General features: G+C 49.5%; 1 protein-coding gene across 4 annotated transcripts in view; it reads right to left on the bottom strand.

Annotated features, from left to right (window-relative positions):
- The window catches only part of CBS (cystathionine beta-synthase), a 224,249-nt gene that overhangs the window by 72,840 nt on the left and 124,981 nt on the right, over positions 1–26,428 (bottom strand). For all 4 annotated transcript variants that reach the window (XM_063956910.1, XM_063956913.1, XM_063956911.1 and 1 more), the window contains exons 8-9: positions 6,332–6,423; positions 4,905–5,030 (exon numbers count right to left, since the gene is read on the bottom strand). In XM_063956910.1, coding sequence (XP_063812980.1) covers positions 4,905–5,030; positions 6,332–6,423 — 218 coding nt within the window. The remainder of the gene's footprint in view (positions 1–4,904; positions 5,031–6,331; positions 6,424–26,428) is intronic.

The following is a 26,428-nucleotide window of genomic DNA, read 5'->3' as shown; positions in this document are numbered from 1 at the left end:
CCCATGACCCTACTCATTTCCTATCTCACATCCCACCATGTCCTCCCACCCATGACCCTACTCATTTCCTATCTCACATCCCACCATGTCCTCACACCCATGACCATACTCCTTTCCCATCTCACATCCCACCATGTCCTCCCACCCATAACACTACACCTTTCCCATCTCACATCCCACCATGTCCTCCCACCCATGACCCTACTCATTTCCTATCTCACATCCCACTATGTCCTACAACCCATGACCCCACTCATTTCCTATCTCACATCCCACCATGTCCTCACACCCATGACCCCACTCATTTCCTATCTCACATCCCACTATGTCCTACAACCCATGACCCCACTCATTTCCTATCTCACATCCCACCATATCCTCTCACCCATAACACTACTCCTTTCCCATCTCACATTCCACCATGCCCTCCCACCCATAACACTACACCTTTCCCATCTCACATCCCACCATGTCCTCCCACCCATAACACTACACCTTTCCCATCTCACATCCCACCATGTCCTCCCACCCATGACCCTACTCATTTCCTATCTCACATCCCACTATGTCCTACAACCCATGACCCTACTCATTTCCCATCTCACATCCCACCATGTCCTCACACCCATGACCCCACTCATTTCCTATCTCACATCCCACTATGTCCTACAACCCATGACCCCACTCATTTCCCATCTCACATCCCACCATATCCTCCCACCTATGACCCTACTCCTTTCCCATCTCACATCCCACCATGTCCTCCCACCCATGACCCTACTCATTTCTTATCTCAGCGTGTCCTCTCACATCACAAAATGTGGTCCCACCCGTAACACTATTCCTTTTCCATCTCACATCCCACAAATGTCCACCATATGCTCTCACCCATAACACTACACCTTTCCCATCTCACATCCCACCATGTCCTCCCACCCATGACCCTACTCATTTCCTATCTCACATCCCACCATGTCCTCACACCCATGACCCTACTCATTTCCTATCTCACATCCCACCATGTCCTCACACCCATGACCCTACTCATTTCCTATCTCAAATCCCACCATGTCCTCACACCCATGACCATACTCCTTTCCCATCTCACATCCCACCATGTCCTCACACCCATGACCCTACTCATTTCCTATCTCACATCCCACCATGTCCTCACACCCATGACCCTACTCATTTCCTATCTCACATCCCACCATGTCCTCACACCCATGACCCTACTCATTTCCTATCTCAAATCCCACCATGTCCTCACACCCATGACCATACTCCTTTCCCATCTCACATCCCACCATGTCCTCCCACCCATGACCCTACTCATTTCCTATCTCACATCCCACTATGTCCTACAACCCATGACCCCACTCATTTCCTATCTCACATCCCACCATGTCTTCCCACCCATGACCCCACTCATTTCCTATCTCACATCCCACTATGTCCTACAACCCATGACCCCACTCATTTCCTATCTCATATCCCACTATGTCCTCCCACCCATGACCCTACTCATTTCTTATCTCAGCGTGTCCTCTCACATCACAAAATGTGGTCCCACCCGTAACACTACTCCTTTTCCATCTCACATCCCACAAATGTCCACCATATGCTCTCACCCATAACACTACTCCTTTCCCATCTCACATCCCACCATGTCCTCCCACCCATGACCCTACTCATTTCCTATCTCACATCCCACTATGTCCTACAACCCATGACCCCACTCATTTCCTATCTCACATCCCACTATGTCCTACAACCCATGACCCCACTCATTTCCTATCTCACATCCCACCATGTCCTCCCACCCATAACACTACACCTTTCCCATCTCACATCCCACAATGTCCTCCCACCCATGACCCTACTCATTTCTTATCTCAGCGTGTCCTCTCACATCACAAAATGTGGTCCCACCCGTAACACTATTCCTTTTCCATCTCACATCCCACCATGTCCTCCCACCCATAACACTACACCTTTCCCATCTCACATCCCACCATGTCCTCCCACCCATAACACTACACCTTTCCCATCTCACATCCCACCATGTCCTCCCACCCATGACCCTACTCATTTCCTATCTCACATCCCACCATGTCCTCACACCCATGACCCTACTCATTTCCTATCTCACATCCCACCATGTCCTCACACCCATGACCATACTCCTTTCCCATCTCACATCCCACCATGTCCTCCCACCCATGACCCTACTCATTTCCTATCTCACATCCCACTATGTCCTTACACCCATGACCCCACTCATTTCCTATCTCACATCCCACCATGTCCTCACACCCATGACACTACACCTTTCCCATCTCACATCTCACCATGTCCTCCCACCCATAACACTACACCTTTCCCATCTCACATCCCACCCATAACACTACACCTTTCCCATCTCACATCCCACCATGTCCTCCCACCCATGACCCTACTCATTTCCTATCTCACATCCCACTATGTCCTACAACCCATGACCCTACTCATTTCCTATCTCACATCCCACCATGTCCTCACACCCATGACCCCACTCATTTCCTATCTCACATCCCACTATGTCCTACAACCCATGACCCCACTCATTTCCCATCTCACATCCCACCATATCCTCCCACCTATGACCCTACTCCTTTCCCATCTCACATCCCACCATGTCCTCCCACCCATGACCCTACTCATTTCTTATCTCAGCGTGTCCTCTCACATCACAAAATGTGGTCCCACCCGTAACACTATTCCTTTTCCATCTCACATCCCACAAATGTCCACCATATGCTCTCACCCATAACACTACACCTTTCCCATCTCACATCCCACCATGTCCTCCCACCCATGACCCTACTCATTTCATATCTCACATCCCACCATGTCCTCACACCCATGACCCTACTCATTTCCTATCTCAAATCCCACCATGTCCTCACACCCATGACCATACTCCTTTCCCATCTCACATCCCACCATGTCCTCACACCCATGACCCTACTCATTTCCTATCTCACATCCCACCATGTCCTCCCACCCATGACCCTACTCATTTCCTATCTCACATCCCACTATGTCCTACAACCCATGACCCCACTCATTTCCTATCTCACATCCCACCATGTCTTCCCACCCATGACCCCACTCATTTCCTATCTCACATCCCACCATGTCCTACAACCCATGACCATACTCCTTTCCCATCTCACATCCCACCATGTCCTCCCACCCATGACCCCACTCATTTCCTATCTCACATCCCACCATGTCCTCACACCCATGACCATACTCCTTTCCCATCTCACATCCCACCATATTCTCCCACCTATGACCCTACTCCTTTCCCATCTCACATCCCACCATGTCCTCCCACCCATGACCCTACTCATTTCTTATCTCAGCGTGTCCTCTCACATCACAAAATGTGGTCCCACCCATAACACTACTCCTTTTCCATCTCACATCCCACAAATGTCCACCATATGCTCTCACCCATAACACTACTCCTTTCCCATCTCAAATCCCACCATGCCCTCCCACCCATAACACTACTCCTTTCCTATCTCACATCCCACAATGTCTACCATATCCTCTCACCCATAACACTACACCTTTCCCATCTCACATCCCACCATGTCCTCCCACCCATGAACCTGCTCCTTTCCCATCTCAAATCCCACCATGTCCTCACACCCATGACCCTACTCATTTCCCATCTCACCATGTCCTCATACCCATGACCATACTCATTTCCTATCTCATATCCCACTATGTCCTCACACCCATGACCCTACTCATTTCCTATCTCATATCCCACTATGTCCTCCCACCCATGAACCTACTCCTTTTCCATCTCACATCCCACAAATGTCCACCATATCCTCTCACCCATAACACTACACCTTTCCCATCTCACATCGCACCATGTCCTCCCACCTATGATCCTGCTCCTTTCCCATCTCGCATCCCACCATGTCCTCACACCCATGACCCTACTCATTTCCCATCTCACATCCCACCATGTCCTCCCACCTATGATCCTGCTCCTTTCCCATCTCAAATCCCACCATGTCCTCCCACCCATGACGCTACCCATTTCCTATCTCAAATCCCACCATGTCCTCCCACCCATGACCCTACCCATTTCCTATCTCACATCCCACCATGTCTTCCCAACCATAACACTACTCATTTCCTATCTCAGCATGTCCTCTCACATCACACAATGGGGTCTCACCCATAACACTACTCCTTTCCCATCTCACATCCCACCATTTCCCTACTCATTTCCTAATTCATATCCCACTATGTCCTCCCACCCATGACCCTACTCATTTCCTATCTCATATCCCACTATGTCCTCCCACCCATGACCCTACTCATTTCCTATCTCATATCCCACTATGTCCTTCCACCCATGACCCTACTCATTTCCTATCTCAGCGTGTCCTCTCACATCACACAATGTGGTCTCACCCATAACACTATTCCTTTTCCATCTCACATCCCACAATGTCCTCCCACCCATGAACCTGCTCCTTTCCCATCTCACATACCACCATGTCCTCCCACCCATGAACCTGCTCCTTTCCCATCTCACATACCACCATGTCCTCCCACCCATGAACCTGCTCCTTTCCCATCTCACATACCACCATGTCCTCACACCCATGACCATACTCCTTTCCTATCTCACCATTTCCTCTCGCATCCCCCTGTATCCTCTCACCCATGACCCTACTCCTTTACCATCTAACCAGGTCCTCACAGGGATGGTCCTACTCCTACCAGTGATCCCCTAACGTATCACTTCCAAACTTCTCACCATGCTATCTCATCCTCAACTCTTGTCCTCCCACACTCCACTGTGTTCTCACCAAAGGCTAAAGTCTCACCGTTCGATCCAGCACAGTTGGAATGAAGTCATATCCGATTCCTTCCACCTCGTATCCAGTCTTGTCTGTCTGATTGAGCTGCTCAGGCTCTGCTAGAATAGAACCTTCTGGATCCACTCCTATAATCTAAAGCGTTTATTCACAATGACTAAGCTATTTGATGTTATTATATTGTAACACTTTACATCTTAAATGAATGTGCCAAGCAAGACATCCAGCCACATGTGAGATTGTTAATACATGGTTATCTTCTGCACAAATATATGGACATGGTCAGTGACATGCTCTCCTCCGTTGCCTTCTCAGCATCTGTTGTGGTCATGGACTTCAAGCTGCTTTATTATATTAGCAGGGAAGGAACCTCCTAACACTGCAGTGGGAAATCTAGCAAGAGACTGAGCGGCTTTTTCACCTTTTATGTCCAAAATAAACCTAATTATCAGTCTTCCCTTTTTCTTACAATCTAGACATACTATAAATTCTTTCTGATCTGTAGGTTTCAATTTCCATTAGCAGAGGAGCAGTGTGAGGCGCCGCGTGTTGGGTGGTGTGTGGATCCTACAACTGAAGTGGTTATACAGTAATGGTTGGAACTTCGTTCTAGATTGTGGTTTATACCTCCATGTGCTCTCCTGGAAGCCCCTCACCCGGCACACTCTCCGCTCTGTGGGGCACCCCATCACCCACCGCACTCTCCTGGAAGCCCCATCATCCACCGCACTCTCCGCCCTGTGGGGAGCCCCATCACCCACCGCACTCTCCTGGAAGCCCCATCACCCTGTGCACTCTCTGCCCTGTGGGAAGCCCCATCACCCTGTGCACTCTCTGCCCTGTGGGGAGCCCCATCACCCACCGCACTCTCCGCCCTGTGGGGAGCCCCACCACCCACCGCACTCTTCGCCCTGTGGGGAGCCCCATCACCTGGTGCACTCTCCTGGAAGCCCCATCACCCGGTGCACTCTTCCCCCGTGGGGAGCCCATCACCCACCTGCACTCTCGTGGTAGCCCCATCACCCACCGCTCTCTCCTGGAAGCCCCATCATCCACCGCACTCTCTTCGCCCTGTGGGGAGCCCATCACCCGGTGCACTCTCTGCCCTGTGGGGAGCCCCATCACCCAGTGCACTCTCCGCCCTGTGGGGAGCACATCATCTGGTGCACTCTCCGCCCTGTGGGGAGCACATCATCTGGTGCACTCTCCACTCTGTGGGGAGCCCCATCACCCACCGCACTCTCCTCCCTGTGGGGAGCCCCATCACCTGGCGCACTCTCTGCCCTGTGGGGAGCCCATCACCCGGCGCACTCTCTGCCCTGTGGGGAGCCCCATCACCCGCCGGTTTCTTGAGATTCAGTTTTCAGTCTGATCTGTGTGGGAAGTTGGGGGTGTCACCATGGCGATGTTAGGGTAATGCTCCGGCACATGCTCACCTTGCAATTTGGACACTTCTCTTTCAGCTTTCGTGCAAGGCCAGTAATTGTCCCTCCAGTGCCAGCACTGACCACCACCATATCCAGCCGTCCTGGTGAAAACAAACACATCCGTCTGGTTCACATGGGAGAAGTATACAGTATGGACTGAGGACCCCATTACTAACCGACATGGAGAGAACAGAAGCCTCCACACCCAGCACCACACCTCATGTGCACAAGAAATAAGAGATACCTTAGGTAACCTATCCTATATAATAAGAGGCAAATGCTGCTCCTCACCTCTATGGGGGGGGGGATTCAAGCACTGTGCACACTGGCATCCACTAGATGGCACCCAACAGAACAATTCAAGTGTTGCTCCGTTCGGGCGCGCACAGCCACCGGTGCTGCCATTACCGTTACGTTGTTCCGTACATAATAAGACGGTACAGACTGTATCTGTACGTAGGAATTTTCCTTGGGAAAGATACTTCTAGAGGCTGTTTATCAACTATGAAGACTGTAAAAATAAATAAATAAATAAATAAATAAATAGGATTTTAATTACCTACCGGTAAATACTTTTCTCGTAGTCCGTAGAGGATACTGGGGTCCACATTAGTACCATGGGGTATACATGGGTCCACTAGGAGCCATGGCCACTCCCTCTATGCCCCTCCTACCAGACTTAGTCTAAAAACTGTGCCCGAGGGGACGGACATACTTCGAGAGAAGGATTAAACTGAACAGTGAGATTCCCACCAGCTCACACAAACAATCGGAAAGCCAAGCTAACCAACTTGAACAGGAACAGGGACGGCTGAACCAACAAAAATACTTAACCAAGTAACAGTGTAGAAAAAACGAAGCACCGGGAGGGCGCCCAGCATCCTCTACGGACTACGAGAAAATAATTTACCGGTAGGTAATTAAAATCCTATTTTCTCTTACGTCCTAGAGGATGCTGGGGTCCACATTAGTACCATGGGGATGTACCAAAGCTCCCAGACCGGGTGGGAGAGTGCTGAGGTTCCTGCAGAACTGATTGACCAAAATGAAGGTCCTCAGAGGCCAAAGTAACGAACTTGTAGAATTTAGAAAATGTGTTCGAACCCGACCAAGTAGCCGCTCGGCAGAGCTGTAAAGCCGAGACACCCCGGACAGCCGTCCAGGAAGAACCCACAGATCTAGTAGAGTGGCCTGTACTTTCGGAACCGGCAATCCTGCCGATGAATAAGCCTGCTGGATAGTAAGTCTGAACCAGCGAGCAATAGACTGGAGGGACAATTACTGGACTTGCACGAAAGCTGAAAGGGAAGTGTCCAAATTGCAAGGTGAGCATGTGCCAGAGCACTACCCTAACCCAATTTTCTTGGGATCATAGCGAACAAACAGCGAGTCAGATTTTCTGTGACAAGCTGTCCTCTTCATGTAGATCCTCAATGCCCTCACCACATCCAGGGATTTAGATGTTTCGCGACACCTCTGCTACACCGGAACCACAATAGGTTGGTTGATATGAAATGCCGACACCACCTTAGGAAAAACTGCTGTCGAGTTCTGAGTTCAGCTCTATCTTCATGAAAAATCAAATAGGGGCTTTTGTGAGACAACGCCCCCAGTTCGGACACACGCCTTGCGGAAGCCAAGGCCAACAGTGTAACAGTCTTCCACGTAAGAAACTTAAGGTCCACTTCCTGTAAAGGTTCAAACCAGTCCGATTGCAGAAATCGCAATACCAAGTTAAGATCCTAGGATGCCGTGGGAGGCACAAAGGGTGGTTGGATGTGCAGAACACCTTTCAAGAACGTCTGAACATCAGGAGGAGAAGCCAACTGTTTCTGGAAGAAAATGGACAAGGCCGAAATCTGGACTTTCAAGGAGCCCAAACGGAGGCCCACATCCACACCCAACTGTAGAAAAAGGAGAAAACATCCCAGTTGAAATTCCACTGCAGGAAATTTCCTGTTTCCACACCACGAGACATATTTTTTCCAAATACAGTGGTAATGTTTAGACGTTACCCCTTTCCTAGCCTGGATCGGGGTAGGAATAACCTTGTTCGGAATGCCCTTCCGGACTAAAATCTGAAGTTCAACTTCCATGCCGTCAAACGTAGCCGCAGTAAGTCTTGATAGACGAACGGCCCTGCTGCAGAAGATCCTCTCGCAGAGGTAGAGGCCACAGGTCCTCCAGGAGCAACTCTAGGAGATCCGCGTACCAGGCCCTTCTCGGCCAGTCTGGAGCAATGACAGTCGCTTGAACCTTTTCCCTTTTTATTCTTTTGAGAATTCTTGGGATCAGTGGAAGAGGTGGGAACATGTAAATCATCTGGTAAAGCCATGGAGTCACCAGAGCGTCCACCGCCACAGCTTGTGGGTCCCTCGACCTGGAACAATAGCTTCTTGTTTTGACGAGAGGCCATGATGTCTATCTGTGGAATTCCCCACCGACGTGTCGAGGACTCGAACACCTGCTGGTGAAGGCCCCACTCTCCTCGGTGGAGGTCGTGTCTGCTGAGGAAGTCCGCTTCCCAGTTGTCTACTCCCAGAATGAAGATTGCCGACAATGCCACCGTGTGTCTTTCTGCCCAGAGGAGAATTTTTGTTACCTCCGACATCGCAGCTCTGCTCTTCGTTCCTCCATGTCGGTTTATGTACTTTACAGCCGTTACGTTGTCTGACTGAACCTGAATGGCTTGATCTTGAAGATGTGACACCTGAAGAAGGGCGTTGTATATGGCCCTTTGTTCCAGAATGTTGATCGGAAGAACGGCCTTCTGACTTGACCAATTTCCTTGGAACTGCTCCCCTTGGGTGACTGCTCCCCAACCTCTGAGGCTTGCCTCTGTAGTTAGCAGAATCCAATTTCGAATCCCGAACCGGCGACCCTCGGTCAGGTGAGACGTCTGAAGCCACCACAGGAGGGAGATCCTGGCGGCTTTTGGCGACAGACGTATCCTCTGGTGCATGTAAAGATGTGGTCCGGACCACTTGTCCAACAGATCCACCTGGAAGGGTCTTGCGTGAAACCTTCCGTACTGTAGTGCCTCGTAAGAGGCTACCATCTTTCCTAGGAGGCGTTTGCAAAAATGCACCGATATCCAGGACGGTTTCAGGACATCCTGCACCATGGACTGGATCACCAATGAATTTTCCATCGGAAAAAACACCTTCTGTGCCTCTGTATCCAGTATCATTCCCAAGAACGTAAGTCTCCTTGTTGGGTCCAGGTGAGATTTAGGCAGGTTCAGAATCCACCCATGATCCTAGAGTAGGCGAGTCGACAGGGAAATGCTGTGCAACAACGTCTCTCTGGACGGTGCCTTGATCAGCAGGTCGTCCATGGATGGTAAAATGTTCACCCCCTGCATGCGGAGGACAAACATCATCTCTGTCGTTACCTTGGTAAACACCCTCTGTGCCGTAGAGAGGCCAAATGGCAGGGCCTGGAACTGGTAGTGACAGTCCTGCCATGCAAACCTTAGATAAGCCTGATGAGGCGGCCAAATCGGAACATGAAGGAACACATCCTTGATGTCCAGAGACACCAGGAATTCCCCTTCCTCCAGACTCGAGATCATCGCGCTCAGAGACTCCATCTTGAATTAGAACATCCTTATATACGGGTTCAGTGACTTGAGGTTCAATATGGGCCTTACCGAACCGTCCGGTTTCGGTACCCCTTTGTATTGTAGGAGAATTGGAACTGGAACAATGACCTGGGCCTGTACCAGTTTCTGAATTGCTGCCTGTAAGGTCAAACTTGCTTCTGGAGAAGCTGGTAAGCCTGACTTGAAGAATCTGTGAGGTGGGAGTTCCTGAAACTCCAGTCTGTAACCCTGTGTGATAAGATCTTTTACCCAGGGATCTTGGCATGATGTTTCCCAAATGTGACTGAAATAACACAACCTGGCTCCCACCTGCCAGTCTTCCAGGCAGTGTGCGCCACCGTCATGCTGAGGGCTTTGAGGAAGCAGACCCGGAGGCCTATTCCTGAGAACCTGCAGCAGCAGGTTTTCTGGGTTTACCTCTATTCCCTTTGAAGGTCGTAGAAGAACCCTTGGATTTGCCTTTAAATTTTGCTGTCCGAAAGGACTGCAGAGTTGGTTTTCCTAGCTGGTGCTGCTGCGGAAGGAAGGTATGTAGAAGTACCCGCCATAGCTTCGGATATCCACGTATCCAGTTCATCATCAAAGAGGACCTCACCCGTGAATGGTAGGCTTTCCACGCCTTTCCTGGAATCCGCATCTGCAGTCCACTGGCGTAGCCACAAGCCCCTGCATGCTGACACTGCCATGGCAGTGGTGCGTGCGTTGAGTAGACCAATTTCTTTGATGGCCTCCACCATAAAGTTAGCAGAATCTTGAATATGCTTCAGGAGGAAAACAATATCGTCCCTGGTTAAGGAATCTAACCCGTCAATTAGATTACCTGACCATTTAGCAATGGCCCTAGTGACCCATGCACAAGCAATAGTGGGTCTCTGGGCCACCCCACCGCCGATGTGTATAAAGACTTTTAAGGACGCAGCATTGGGAACCGGTAAGACTATCTTACGCGACAACCTGGACACAGATGCGTCCACAATCGGCGGGTTTTCCCATTTCTTCCTATCCTCTGCAGGAGAGGGAAAGGAAAAAAATCAATCTCTTAGGGATCTGAAACTTTTTATCAGGGTTTACCCACATTTCTTCAAAAAGGGCATTTCATTCCTTTGAAGCGGGAAGGTATCCGAGGATTTCTTTTTAGTATTAAACTAAGATTCCTCTTCAACCTCATCTGTTTGTCAGGAATATGCAGGACAGTTCTAATAGCCCCAATGAGGGCCTGAATACCCTGTGACAGGACGGCATCCCCCCCACTCGCATCCACCTCACCCTCCTCAGGATCCGACGTATCAGGGTCAGTACCACCCTGCATGATGTGGGCCAGAGTACGCATTTGTGGGCAAATGGCGAGAGCTTGGGGTGCAGGCATGGGAGCTGAATCTCTATGTATCAGGTCATCCATAGACTGCCGCAAGAATTGTGTTTCCTTTCCATTATTAGACAACATAGTAGAAATATATGAAATCATCCCTTTAATGGAGGCCAACCACGGGGGTTTTAGCCCCACTGGACTGGGAGTGAGCACTATCCTAAGTACAGGGTAGTGAGTCCCCAGGGGGTGAGAGACATTCCGCTGTACAAGACACACAGTCCCTGGACATGATTGTGAAGGGACACACACACACACACACACACACACACACACACACACTGGGTGAAAGCACAGTATATGTAGGCAGGGTCTTAGAGAGACACAGAAGTCAGAGCCAGCCACATAGCGCCCCTATAGCAGTGGTAAAATAAGAATTTACTTACCGATAATTCTATTTCTCGTAGTCCGTAGTGGATGCTGGGGACTCCGTCAGGACCATGAGGATTAGCGGGCTCCGCAGGAGACAGGGCACATCTAAAAAAGCTTTTAGGTCACATGGTGTGTACTGGCTCCTCCCCCCATGACCCTCCTCCAAGCCTCAGTTAGGTACTGTGCCCGGACGAGCGTACACAATAAGGAAGGATCTTGAATCCCGGGTAAGACTCATACCAGCCACACCAATCACACCGTACAACTTGTGATCTGAACCCAGTTAACAGTATGATAACAAAACGAAGTAGCCTCTGAAAAGATGGCTCACAACAATAGTAATAACCCGATTTTTGTAACAATAACTATGTACAAGCATTGCAGACAATCCGCACTTGGGATGGGCGCCCAGCATCCACTACGGACTACGAGAAATAGAATTATCGGTAAGTAAATTCTTATTTTCTCTAACGTCCTAGTGGATGCTGGGGACTCCGTCAGGACCATGGGGATTATACCAAAGCTCCCAAACGGGCGGGAGAGTGCGGATGACTCTGCAGCACCGAATGAGAGAACTCCAGGTCCTCCTTAGCCAGAGTATCAAATTTGTAAAATTTTACAAACGTGTTCTCCCCTGACCACGTAGCTGCTCGGCAAAGTTGTAATGCCGAGACTCCTCGGGCAGCCGCCCAGGATGAGCCCACCTTCCTTGTGGAATGGGCATCTACATATTTCGGCTGTGGCAGGCCTGCCACAGAATGTGCAAGCTGAATTGTACTACAAATCCAGCGTGCAATAGACTGCTTAGAAGCAGGAGCACCCAGCTTGTTGGGTGCATACAATATAAACAGCAAGTCAGACTTTCTGACTCCAGCCGTCCTAACTATATATATATATATATATATATATATATATATATATATATATATATATATTTTAGGGCCCTGACAACGTCTAGTAACTTGGAGTCCTCCAAGTCCCTAGTAGCCGCAGGCACCACAACAGGTTGTTTCAGGTGAAAACGCTGACACCCCTTTAGGAAGAAACTGGAGACGAGTCCCAGTTCTGCCCTGTTCAAATGGAAAATTTTAATATGGGCTTTTGTAAGACAAAGCCGCCCATTCTGACAATCGCCTGGCCGAGGCCAGGGCTAACACATGGTCACTTCCCATGTGAGATATTGGTCAACAGCATGGTCACTTTCCATGTGAGATATTTCAAATCCACAGATTTGAGCTGTTCAAACCAATATGATTTTAAGAAATCCCAACACTATGTTGAAACCTCACGGTGCCCCTAGAGGCACAAAAAAGCTGTATATGCAATACACCCTTTACAATCTGGACTTCAGGAACTGAAGTCAATTCTTTCTGGAAGAAAATCTACAGGGCCGAAATTTAAATGTTAATGAACCCCAATTTGAGGCCCAAAACACTCCTGTTTTCAGGAAGTGTAGAAATCGACCTAGTTGAATTTCCGTCGTGGAGCCTTCCTGGCCTCACCCACGCAACATATTTTCACCACATGTGGTGATGACGTTGTGCGGTCACCTCCTTCCTGGCTTTGACCAGGGTAGGTATGACCTCTTATGGAATGCCTTTTTTCCTTCAGGATCCGGCATTCAACCGCCATGCCATCAAACGCAGCCGCGGTAAGTCTTGGAATAGACATGGTACTTGCTGAAGCAAGTCCCTTCTTAGCTCCCCAGGCCCTTAGTCCTCTGTGAGCATTTCTTGAAGTTCCGGGTACCAAGTCCCTCTTGGCCAATCCGGAGCCACTAGTATAGTTCATACTCCTCTATGTCTTATAATTCTCAATACCTTGGTTATGAGAAACAGAGGAGGGAACACATACACTGACTGGTACACCCACGGTGTTACCAGAACATCCACAGCTATCGCCTGAAGGTCTCATGACCTGGCGGAATACCTGTCCCGTTTTTTGTTCGGGCGGGACGCCATCATGTCCACCTTTGGTCTTTGCCAACGGTCCACAATCATGTTGAAAAACTTCCCTATGAAGTTTCCACTCTCCCGGGTGGAGGTCATGCCTGCTGAGGAAGTCTGCTTCCCAGTCGTCCACTCCCGGAAAGAACACTGCTGACAGTGCTATCACATGATTTTCCGCCTAGCGAAAAATCCTTGCAGTTTTGTCACTGCCCTCCTGCTTCTTGTGCCGCCCTTTCTGTTTACGTGGGCGACTGCCGTGATGTTATCCCACTGGATCAATACCGGCTGACCTTGAAGCAGAGGTCTAGCTAAGTTTAGAACATTATAAATTTGCTCTAAGCTTATTTATGCGGAGAGAATTCTCCAGACTTAATCACACTTCCCTGGAAATTTTTTCCCTGTGTGACTGTTCCCCAGCCTCTCAGGCTGGCCTCCGTGGTCACCGGCATCCAATCATGAATGCCGAATTTGCGGCCCTCTAGAAGATGAGCACTCTGTAATCACCACAGGAGAGACACCCTTGTCCTTGGATATAGGGTTATCCGCTGATGCATCTGAGGATGCGATCCGGACCATTTGTCCAGCAGATCCCACTGAAGAGTTCTTGCGGGAAATCTGCCGAATGGAATTGCTTCGTAATAAGCCACCATTTTTACCAGGACTCTTGTGCAATGATGCACTGACACTTTTCCTGGTTTTAGGAGGATCCCGATTAGCTCGGATAACTCCCTGGCTTTCTCCACTGGGAGAAACACGTTTTTCTGGACTGTGTCCAGAATCATCCCTAGGAACAGTAGACGTGTCGTCGGAAAAAGCTGCGATTTTGGAATATTTAGAATCCCCTCGTGCTGTCGTAGAACTACTTAAGATAGTGCTACTCCGACCTCCAACTGTTCTCTGGACCTTGCCCTTATCAGGAAAGCGTCCATGTTTCTTTTAAGAAAAAATCATCATTCCGGTCATTACCTTGGTAAAGACCCGGGGCGCCGTGGACAATCCAAACGGCCGCGTCTGAACTGATAGTGACAGTTCTGTACCAGGAACCTGAAGTACCCTTGGTGAGAAGGGCAAATTTGGACCTGTAGGTAAGCGTCCCTGATATCCAGTGACACCATATCGTCCCCTACTTCCTGGTTCGCTATCACTGCTCCGAGTGACTCCATCTTGATTTGAACGCTTGTATGTAAGTGTTCAAATATTTCAGATCTCACCGAGCCGGTTGGCTTCAGTACCACAATATAGTGTGGAATACTACCCCCTTCCTTGTTGTAAGAAGGGTACTTTGATTATCACCTGCTGGGAATACAGCCTGTGAATTGTGTGAGGGGGAGACGTCTCGAATTTCCAATGTACACCTGGGATATTACATGTAGGATCCCGGAGTTCCCTTGCGAGTGTTGCTGAAACTCTTGAGATGACCCCCTACCGCACCTGAGTCCGCTTGTACGGCCCCAGCGTTATGCTGCGGACTTGGCAGAAGCCGTGAGGAGCTTCTGTTCCTGGGAATGAGCTGCTTGCTGCAGTCTTCTTCCCTTTCCTCTACCCCTGGGCAGATATGACTGGCCTTTGCCCGCCTGCCCGTATGAGGACGAAAGGACTGAGACTGAAAGACTGTGTCCTTTTCTGCCAATATGTGACTCGGGGTAACAAAAGGTGGATTTTTCAGCTGTTGCCATGGCCACCAGGTCCAATGGACCGCCCCTTTATACGGCAATACTTCCATATGCCGTCTGGAATCTGCCTCACCTGACCACTGTCGTGTCTTCGTCTGGCAGATATGTACATCACATTTACTCTTGATGCCAGAATGCAAATATGCCTCTGCGCATCACACATATATAGAAATGCATCCTTAAAATGCTCTATAGACAATAAAATCCTGTCCCTGTCAAGGGTATCAAAATTTTCAGTCAGGAAATCCGACCAAGCCCCCTCAGCGCTGCACATCCAGGCTGAGGCGATTGCTGGTCGTAGTATAACACCAGTATGTGTGTATATACTGTTATGATATTTTCCAGCTTCCTATCAGCTGGCTCCTTGAGGGCGGCCGTATCTGGAAACGGTAACGCCATGTTTTTTATAAGCGTGTGAGCGCCTTATCCACCCTAAGGTGTGTTTTCCAACTCGCCCTTACTTCTGGCGGGAAAAAGGGTATACCGCCCATAACTTTCTATCGGAGGAACCCCACGTATCATCACACACTTCATTTAATTTATCTGATTCAGGCAAAACTACAAGTAGTTTATTCCCACCCTACAAAATACCCTTATTTGTGGTACTTGTGGTATCAGAAATATGTAACACCTCCTTCATTGCCCTTAACATGTAACTTGTGGCCCTAAAGGAAAAATACGTTTGTTTCTTCACCGTCGACACTGGGGTCCGTGTCAGTGTCTGTCGACCGACTGAGGTAAATGGGCGTTTTTACAAGCCCCTGACGGTGTCTGAGACGCCTGGACCGATACTAATTTGTCCGCCGGCTGTCTCATGTCGTCAACCGGCTTGCAGCGTGTTGACATTATCACGTAATTCCCTAAATAAGCCATCCATTCCGGTGTCGACTCCCTAGAGAGTGACATCACCATTACAGGCAATTTTCTCCGTCTCCTCACCAACATTTTCCTCATACATGTCGACACACACGTACCGACCTACTGCACACACACAGGGAATGCTCTGATAGAGGACAGGACCCACTAGCCCTTTGGGGAGACAGAGGGAGAGTTTGCCAGCACACACCAAAAGCGCCATAATGTATATAACAACCCTAGAAGGTGTTGTTTCTATATATATATGCGCTCTTAATATATAATTATATCGCCAATTTATGCCCCCCTTCTCTTTAACCCTGTTTCTGTAGTGCAGGGGAGAGTGGGAGCCTTCCTCACCAGCGGAGCTGGTCAGGAAAATGGCGCTGAGTGCTGAGGAGAATAAACTCCGCCCCTTTCTCGGCGGGTTTTTCTCCCGGTTATTAGGAAAACTGGCCTGGGTTAAATACATACATATAGCCTTAATGGCTATATGTGATGTATTTATTTGCCTCTAAGGTAATCTATATTGCTGCCCAGGGCGCCCCCAGCAGCGCCCTGCACCCTCCGTGACCGAGATCAGTGAGCCGTGTAGCAACAATGGCGCACAGCTGCAGTGCTGTGCGCTACCTTCATGAAGACTGAGGAGTCTTCTGCCGCCTGTTTCCGGACCTCCGTTCTGCCGTTCTTCAGCGTCTGTAAGGGGGATCGGCGGCGCGGCTCCGGGACGAACCCCAGGCTGACCTGTGTTCCGACTCCCTCTGGAGCTCAGTGTCCAGTAGCCTAAGACTTCAATCCTCCTGCACGCAGGTGAGTTGCAAGTCTCTCCCCTAAGTCCCTCGTTGCAGTGATCCTGTCGCCAGCAGGAATCACTGATTAGAAACCTAAAAAAAACTTTTCTAAACAGCTCTTTAAGAGAGCCACCTAGATTGCACCCTCTCGGACGGGCACAAAAACCTAACTGAGGCTTGGAGGAGGGTCATGGGGGGAGGAGCCAGTACACACCATGTGACCTAAAAGCTTTTTTAGATGTGCCCTGTCTCCTGCGGAGCCCGCTAATCCCCATGGTCCTGACGGAGTCCCCAGCATCCACTAGGACGTTAGAGAAAAATAAGATTTTACTTACCGGTAAATCTATTTCTCGTAGTCCGTAGTGGATGCTGGGGACTCCGTAAGGACCATGGGGAATAGCGGGCTCCGCAGGAGACTGGGCACTCTAAAGAAAGATTTAATACTATCTGGTGTGCACTGGCTCCTCCCTCTATGCCCCTCCTCCAGACCTCAGTTAGAGAAACTGTGCCCGGAAGAGCTGACAGTACAAGGAAAGGATTTTGGTAATCCAGGGCAAGATTCATACCAGCCACACCAATCACACCGTATAACATGAGTTTATAACAACCAGTCAACAGTATGACAGAGCATCAGGTCCAACCCTGATGCAACCATAACATAACCCTTATTGAAGCAATAACTATATACAAGCAGAACCCTTCTCCACACAATTCCTCAGCCTTGTAAGGTAAACCTTGCATATGCCTCTTTTAGTCGGCATCACCTGTGCATGTTCCACAGGACACATCTAGCAGAAAACGACATAGCGTTGACTCTAGAACCCAGTAGACTAAGGTCTCTTTGGGCATGTTTTATATATATATATATATATATATATATATATATATATATATATATATATACATATACATACATACATACATATGTATACACATACTAGGGTCTCAATGTCCACGCTGCTACAGCGCTATAACCCCATGCCGACACAATCGCCGGTCTGAGTAGTGTACCAGCATGTGTGTAAATGGACTTCAAAGTACTTTTACTGCATGATATCTGCAGGATCCCTGAGAATAGCTGTTACGTCAGGGCTACCCTTTGGGCAAACGTGACACCCTAGGGGAAGATTCCCATCACATCCTGGCCCTAGTAGGGAAAGGATACTGCCTGAGAATTCTTTGTGGGAAGCTGCCGTCTCTTGTCTGGAGATTCCCGCTCTTTTTCCTCATGAGAGGAGGGAAATTTACCTCAGCTTTCTTCCCCTTAAACATGTGTACCCTCGTGTCAGGGACAGATGAGTCATCAGTGATATGCAAATCATCTTTTATTACAATAATCATATATTGAATACTTTCCTGCCATTTTGGCTGTAACTTTGCATTATCGTAGTTGACACTGGAGTCAGACTCCGTGTCGATATCAGTGTCTATTATTTTGGATAGTGATCACTGAGAGACTCTGAAGGTCACTGTGACATAGGGACAGACATGGGTAGATTCCCTGTCTGTTCTCTAATCTTTTGTGCAATAAATTCACCTCAGCTCTTACACATATCCAAACAGGTGTCGGCGTTGTCGACGGAGACACCACACACACACACAAATTAGCTCCATCACCTCCTTGGGAGAGCCTTTTACCTCAGACATGTCGACACACACGTACCGACACACCACACACTCAGGGAATGCTCATCTGAAGACAATTCCCCCACAAGGCCCTTTGGAGAGACAGAGAGAGAGTATGCCAGCACACACCCCAGCGCTATATGACCCAGGAAAAAATACAGCAATTTAATGTTTACCCAGTAGCGCTGTTATTATCTGCACCGAATTATGTGCCCCCCCCCTCTTCTTTAAAACCCTCTCTTCTACCGTGGTATAAGCAGGGGAGAGTCCGGGGAGCTTCCTCTCAGCGGTGCTGTGGAGAAAAACATGGCGCTGGTGAGTGCTGAGGGAGAAGCCCCGCCCCCTCGATGGCGGGCTTCTGTCCCGCTTAAATATACATTTTCTTGGCGGGGGCTCATACATATATACAGTGCCCAACTGTATATATGTTTACTTTTGCCAAAAAGAGGTCCAAATGCTGCCCAGGGCGCCCCCCCCTGCGCCCTGCACCCTTACAGTGACCGGAGTATGTGGGTGTAGTGTGGGAGCAATGGCGCACAGCTGCAGTGCTGTGCGTTACCTCAGTGAAGAACGGAGTCTTCTGCCGCCTCTGAAGTCTTCTTGCTTCTTTCACCCGGCTTCTGTCTTCCGGCTCTGCGAGGGGGACGGCGGCGCGGCTCCGGGATCGGACGACGAGGGTGAGATCCTGTGTACGATCCCTCTGGAGCTAATGGTGTCCAGTAGCCTAAGAAGCAGGACCTATCTTCAGAGAGTAGGGCTGCTTCTCTCCCCTCTGTCCCACGATGCAGGGAGTCTGTTGCCAGCAGAGCTCCCTGAAAATAAAAAACCTAACAAAATACTTTCTTACAGCAAGCTCAGGAGAGCTCACTGAACAGCACCCAGCTCGTCTGGGCACAGATTCAAACTGAGGTCTGGAGGAGGGACATAGAGGGAGGAGCCAGTGCACACAAGTATTCCTAATTCTTTCTTAAAGTGCCCATGTCTCCTGCGGAGCCCGTCTATCCCATGGTCCTTACGGAGTCCCCAGCATCCAACTAGGACGTTAGAGAAAACTAAGTTGGGTCACAACAACCAAGCACCGTAGTGCTTATAATATGTACACTGCTCCCCCTCCCCCCCACTAAGACCCCCGGGTACCGCTGAGGAGACGTTGGGTCCTGTTAGAGGAGCTGCGCTTCCCTGTGTAGTGCTTGTCTGAGTTGCAGAGGGAAATGGCGCCATAGAGCCGCAGGATCCGCTCAGTGGGAAGCCCCGCCCCTTGTAATGGCGCGCGGCTTCCCGCATTATTTTATACTGGCCCTGTGGTAATTTTTATCTAAGTGTAGAAACGCTTGTTAGCAGTGTGGGTATCTTGGGCCCCTCACAGCGGGACCCGCCGCAGCGTGTGTCCTTCTGAGCCTACCTGGAGCGCACCTCTTACCCTATTCCCGCCGGCGACCCGCTAACTGGGACGCTGGCGCTGTACTCACCACTCTTCTTTCTTCAGGCTCTGTTAGGGGTGGTGGCGTGCTGCGAGATGGTACGCTGCACTATGGTGGGGCTCGCGAATGGTTTCCTCAGGAGCTCCGTGTCCTGTCAGCAGAGAAACGGGACCATTAACTCTCAGGAGGTTGGGCCGTTCTCGCCCCCTAAAGTCCCACGAAGCAGGCAGTCTCGTGCCAGCAGCCTCCTGTAAAATGACAAACTCAAAACAATAAAACTAGAAAAACTCCTGGGAGCTCCCCTAGCTGTGACCGGCTCCTCCGGGCACATTTTCTAAACTGAGTCTGGTAGGAGGGGCATAGAGGGAGGGGCCAGCCCACACTATTAAACTCTTATAGTGCCAAAGGCTCCTGGTGGACCCGTCTATACCCCATGGTACTAATGTGGACCCCAGTATCCTCTAGGACGTAGGAGAAAAAAAATAAGATTTTACTTACCGGTAAATCTATTTCTCGTAGTCCGTAGTGGATGCTGGGGACTCCGTAAGGACCATGGGGAATAGACGGGCTCCGCAGGAGACTGGGCACTCTAAGAAAGAATTTAGATTCTGGTGTGCTCTGGCTCCTCCCTCTATGTCCCTCCTCCAGACCTCAGTTAGAGAAACTGTGCCCGGAAGAGCTGACAGTACAAGGAAAGGATTTTGGAATCCAGGGTAAGACTCATACCAGTCACACCAATCACACCGTATAACTTGTGATAACTTTACCCAGTTAACAGTATGAACAACAGAAGAGCATCAGACAAACCTGATGAAACAATAACATAACCCTTATTGCAGCAATAACTATATACAAGTATTGCAGAAGAAGTCCGCACTTGGGACGGGCACCCAGCATCCACTACGGACTACGAGAAATAGATTTACCGGTAAGTAAAATCTTATTTTCTCTAACGTCCTAGTGGATGCTGGGGACTCCGTAAGGACCATGGGGATTACACCAAAGCTCCCAAACGGGCGGGAGAGTGCGGATGACTCTGCAGCACTGAATGAGCAAACACAAGGTCCTCCTCAGCCAGGGTATCAAACATGTAGAACTTTGCAAAGGTGTTTGAACCCGACCAAGTAGCCGCTCGGCAAAGCTGTAATTCCGAGACCCCTCGGGCAGCCGCCCAAGAAGAGCCCACCTTCCTTGTGGAATGGGCCTTAACTGATTTAGGCAGCGGCAACCCAGCCGCAGAATGAGCCTGCTGAATCGTGTTACAGATCCAGCGAGCAATAGTTTGCTTTGAAGCAGGCGCCCCAAGCTTGTTGGAAGCATACAGGATAAACAAAGATTCTGTTTTCCTGACCTTAGCCGTTCTGGCTACATAAACCTTCAAAGCCCCGACTACATCCAGTGACTCGGAATCCTCCAAGTCAGTAGTAGCCACAGGCACCACAATAGGTTGGTTTATATGAAAGGATGAAACCACTTTCGGCAGAAATTGTGGGCGGGTCCGCAATTCTGCTCTATCCGCATGGAAAACCAGATAAGGGCTTTTATGTGACAAAGCCGCCAATTCTGACACACGCCTAGCCGAAGCCAAGGCTAATAGCATGACCACCTTCCACGTTAGATATTTTACTTCCACCGTTTTGAGTGGTTCAAACCAGTATGATTTCAGGAAACTCAACACCACGTTAAGATCCCAAGGTGCCACTGGAGGCACAAAAGGGGGCTGAATATGCAGCACTCCCTTTACAAACGTCTGAACTTCAGGCAGAGAAGCCAGTTCTTTTTGAAAGAAAATGGATAAGGCCGAAATCTGAACCTTAATGGAACCCAATTTAAGGCCCAAAGTCACTCCCGACTGTAGGAAGTGAAGGAAAAGGCCCAGCTGGAATTCCTCCGTAGGGGCCTTCCTGGCCTCACACCAAGCTACATATTTTCGCCATATTCGGTGATAATGTTGAGCCGTCACATCCTTCCTAGCCTCTATCAGCGTAGGAATGACCTCATCCGGAATGCCTTTTTCTGCTAGGATCCGGCGTTCAACCGCCATGCCGTCAAACGCAGCCGCGGTAAGTCTTGCAGCAGACAGGGCCCCTGTTGCACAAGTCCTGTCCTAGAGGCAGAGGCCACGGGTCCTCTGTGAGCATTTCTTGCAGATCTGGATACCAAGTCCTTCTTGGCCAATCCGGAACAAAGAGTATTGTTCTCACTCCCCTTTTCCTTATGATTCTCAGCACCTTGGGTATGAGAGGAAGAGGAGGAAATACATAGACCGACGGGAACACCCACGGTGTCACCAGTGCGTCCACAGCTATCGCCTGAGGGTCTCTTGACCTGGCGCAATATCTCTGCAGCTTTTTGTTGAGGCGGGATGCCATCATGTCCACCTGTGGCAGTTCCCACCGACTTGCAATCTGCATGAAGACTTCTTGATGAAGTCACCACTCTCCCGGGTGGAGGTCGTGCCTGCTGAGGAAGTCTGCTTCCCAGTTGTCCACTCCCGGAATGAACATTGCTGACAGTGCGCTTACGTGATTCTCCGCCCAGCGAAGAATTCTGGTGGCTTCTACCATCGCCACCCTGCTCCTTGTGCCACCTTGGCGGTTTACATGAGCCACTGCGGTGATATTGTCTGACTGAATCAGGACCGGTTGGTCGCGAAGCAGGGACTCCGCTTGACGTAGGGCGTTGTATATGGCCCTTAGTTCCAGGATGTTGATGTGAAGGCAAGTCTCCTGACTTGACCACAGCCCTTGGAAATTTCTTCCCTGTGTGACTGCCCCCCACTCTCAGGGGCTTGCATCCGTGGTCACCAGGACCCAGTCCTGAATGCCGAATCTGCGACCTTCGAGAAGGTGAGCACTCTGCAGCCACCACAGGAGAGACACCCTGGCCCTGGGGGATAGGGTGATTAACCGATGCATCTGAAGATGTGATCCGGACCACTTGTCCAGTAAGTCCCATTGGAAGGTCCTCGCATGGAACCTGCCGAAGGGAATGGCCTCGTATGATGCCACCATCCTTCCCAGGACTCGAGTACAGTGATGCACTGACATCTGTTTTGGTTTTAATAGATTCCTGACCACTGTCACGAGCTCCTGAGCTCTCTCTATCGGGAGATAAACCCTTTTCTGGTCTGTGTCTAGGATCATGCCTAGGAGAGGCAGATGAGCTGTAGGAACCAACTGCGACTTTGGAATATATAGAATCCAGCCGTGTTGCCGTTACACTTCCAGAGAAAGTGATACGCTGTTCAGCAACTGTTCTCTTGATCTCGCTTTTATGAGGAGATCGTCCAAGTACGTGATAATAGTGACACCTTGCTTCCGCAGGAGCACCATCATTTCCGCCATTACCTTGGTGAATATTCTCGGGGTCGTGGAGAGACCAATCGGCAACGTCTGAAATTGGTAATGACAATCCCGTACCGCAATTCTGAGGTACGCCTGATGAGGTGGATAAATGGGGACATGAAGGTATGCATCCTTTATGTCCAGAGTCACCATAAAATCTCCCCCTTTCAGGCTTGCAATGACTGCTCTTAGCGATTCCATCTTGAACTTGAACATTTTCAGGTATATGTTCAGGGATTTTAAATTCAATATGGGTCTGACCGAACAGTCTGGTTTCGGGACTACAACATGGTCGAATAATAACCCCCTCCTTGTTGAAGGAGGGGAACCTTGACCACCACCTGCTGAAGATACAATTTGTGAATTGCAGTTAACACTGTTTCCCTCTCGTGGGGGGAAGCCGGCAGGGCCGTCGGTGAGGGGGCATCTTCTCAAAGTCCAGCTTGTATCCCTGAGACACAATATCTATTGCCCAGGGATCTAACAGGGAGTGAACCCACTTGTGGCTGAACTTACGAAGGCGTGCCCCCACCGGGCCTAGCTCCGCCTGTGGAGCCCCAGCGACATGCGGTGGATTTTGTAGAGGCCGGGGAGGACTTCTGTTCCTGGGAACTAGCTGTGTTGTGCAGCTTCTTTCCTCTGCCCCCGCCTCTGGCAAGAAAGGACGCACCTCGGACTTTCTTGTTTCTTTGTTCGAAAGGCTGCATTTGATAATGTCGTGCTTTCCTAGGCTGTGCAGGAATATAAGGCAAAATATCAGAATTACCAGCTATAGCTGTGGAGACCAGGTCCGAGATCCCTTCTCCACACAATCCTCAGCCTTCCATATGCCTCTTAAGTCGGCATCATCTGTCCATTGCACATTCTACAGGACACGTCAAGCAGAAATCGACATAGCTTTGACTCTAGGACCCAGCATACTCATGTCTCTTTGGGCATGTTTTATATATATATATATATACATATATACATACATATATATATATATATATACACACATATATATATATATATATATATATATATATATATCTCTGAAGACAGCATCATTTACATATATATATATATATACATACTAGGGTCTCAATCTCTGCTGATAAGGTACCTGTCCACGCTGCCACAGCGCTATAAACCCATGCCGACACAATCGCCGGTCTGAGTAGTGTACCAGAATGTGCACGCTATCTGTAGGATTCCTGAGAATAGCTGTTAAGTCAGGGCTACCCTTTGGGCAAACGTGACACCCTAGGGGAAGATTCCCATCGTATACTGGCCCTAGTGGGGAAAGGATATTCCCTGAGAATTCTTTGTGGGAAGCTGCAGCTTCTTGTCTGGAGATTCCCGCTCTTTTTCCTCATGAGAGGAGGGAAATTTACCTCAGCTTTCTTGCCCTTAAACATGTGTACTCTCGTGTCAGGGACAGATGAGTCATCAGTGATATGTAAATCATCTTTTATTACAATAATCATATATTGAATACTTTTCTGCCATTTTGGCTGTAACTTGCATTATTGTAGTCGACAGTGGAGTCAGACTCCGTGTCGATATCAGTGTCTATCATTTTGGATAGTGATCATTGAGAGACTCTGAAGGTCTCTGCGACATAGGGACAGACATGGGTAGATTCCCTGTCTGTTCTCTAATCTTTTGTGTAATAAATTCACCTTAGCACTTAATTACACATATCCAAACAGGTGTCGGCGTTGTCGACGGAGACACCCTCTCACACACATATTTGCTCATCTGAAGACAATTCCCCCATAAGGCCCTTTGGAGAGACAGAGAGAGAGTATGCCAGCACACACCCCAGCGCAATATGACCCAGGAATAACACAGTAACTTAATGTTAACCCAGTAGCTGCTGTTTATATTGATTTTTGCGCCTAATTATGTGCCCCCCCTCTCTTTTTACCCTCTTCTACTGTGTAACTGCAGGGGAGAGACTGGGGAGCTTCCTCTCAGCGGTGCTGTGGAGAAAAAACATGGCGCTGGTGAGTGCTGAGGAAGAAGCCCCGCCCCATCGACGGCGGGCTTCTGTCCCGCTTTCATGTACAATTTTGGCGGGGGCTCATACATATATACAGTGCCCAATTGCTGCCCAGGGCGGCCCCCCCTGCGCCCTGCACCCTACAGTGACCGAAGTATGTGGGTTTAATGTGGGAGCAATGGCGCACAGCTGCAGTGCTGTGCGCTACCTCAGTTTGAAGACTGGAGTCTTCTGCCGCCGATTTCGAAGTCTTCTTGCTTCTGTCACCGGCTTCTGTCTTCCGGCTCTGCAAGGGGGACGGCGGCGCGGCTCCGGGATCGGACGACAAAGGGTGCGATCTTGTGTACGATCCCTCTGGAGCTAATGGTGTCCAGTAGCCTAAGAAGCAGGACCTATCTTCAGTGAGTAGGGCTGCTTCTCTCCCCTCAGTCCCACGATGCAGGGAGTCTGTTGCCAGCAGATCTCCCTGAAAATAAAAAAAACCTAACAAAATACTTTCTTATAGCAAGCTCAGGAGAGCTCACTAAGTAGCACCCAGCTCGTCCGGGCACAGATTCAAACTGAGGTCTGGAGGAGGGGCATAGAGGGAGGAGCCAGAGCACACCAGTATCCAAATTCTTTCTTAAAGTGCCCTGTCTCCTGCGGAGCCCGTCTATTCCCCATGGTCCTTACGGAGTCCCCAGCATCCACTAGGACGTTAGAGAAAAAATTATAACTTTTCTTTGTTCGTTCCGGCATCACACAGAAACTACGAGGTGAATGTGGACGGCGTTCTCCCTATTGTATAGCTTAGTGACCTAGAGAGAAGCTGAGGTATGTGTGATCTCGCTGTGACATCAGGGAGAGGCGCAATAAAGGAAACACCAGACGCGGACACTTGGCGCACTGAAAGTTGGTGTTCCGATCATGATTCCGTCCAAGTTATACAACGGAACCCAACGTACAGAGATTATAATGGGATGCGGAGCAGGGGAGTATGCTTATACCATGTATACGCCTTATCCACAACAGTTTTACTTTTCAATTCAAGCGCCGGCATTTTTCGGCTTCGCTATGGCGATCAGCGTGTCACAGGGACAAGGCTCAGATCTCAGAACCAGCTGCTTCTCCCACGG

This window comes from Pseudophryne corroboree, chromosome 2 (assembly GCF_028390025.1).
Source record: "Pseudophryne corroboree isolate aPseCor3 chromosome 2, aPseCor3.hap2, whole genome shotgun sequence".
Classification (NCBI taxonomy): Eukaryota; Metazoa; Chordata; class Amphibia; order Anura; family Myobatrachidae; genus Pseudophryne; species Pseudophryne corroboree.
The sequence above is the reverse complement of the archived record's forward strand: the minus strand, read 5'-3'. Positions and strand labels throughout refer to the sequence as shown.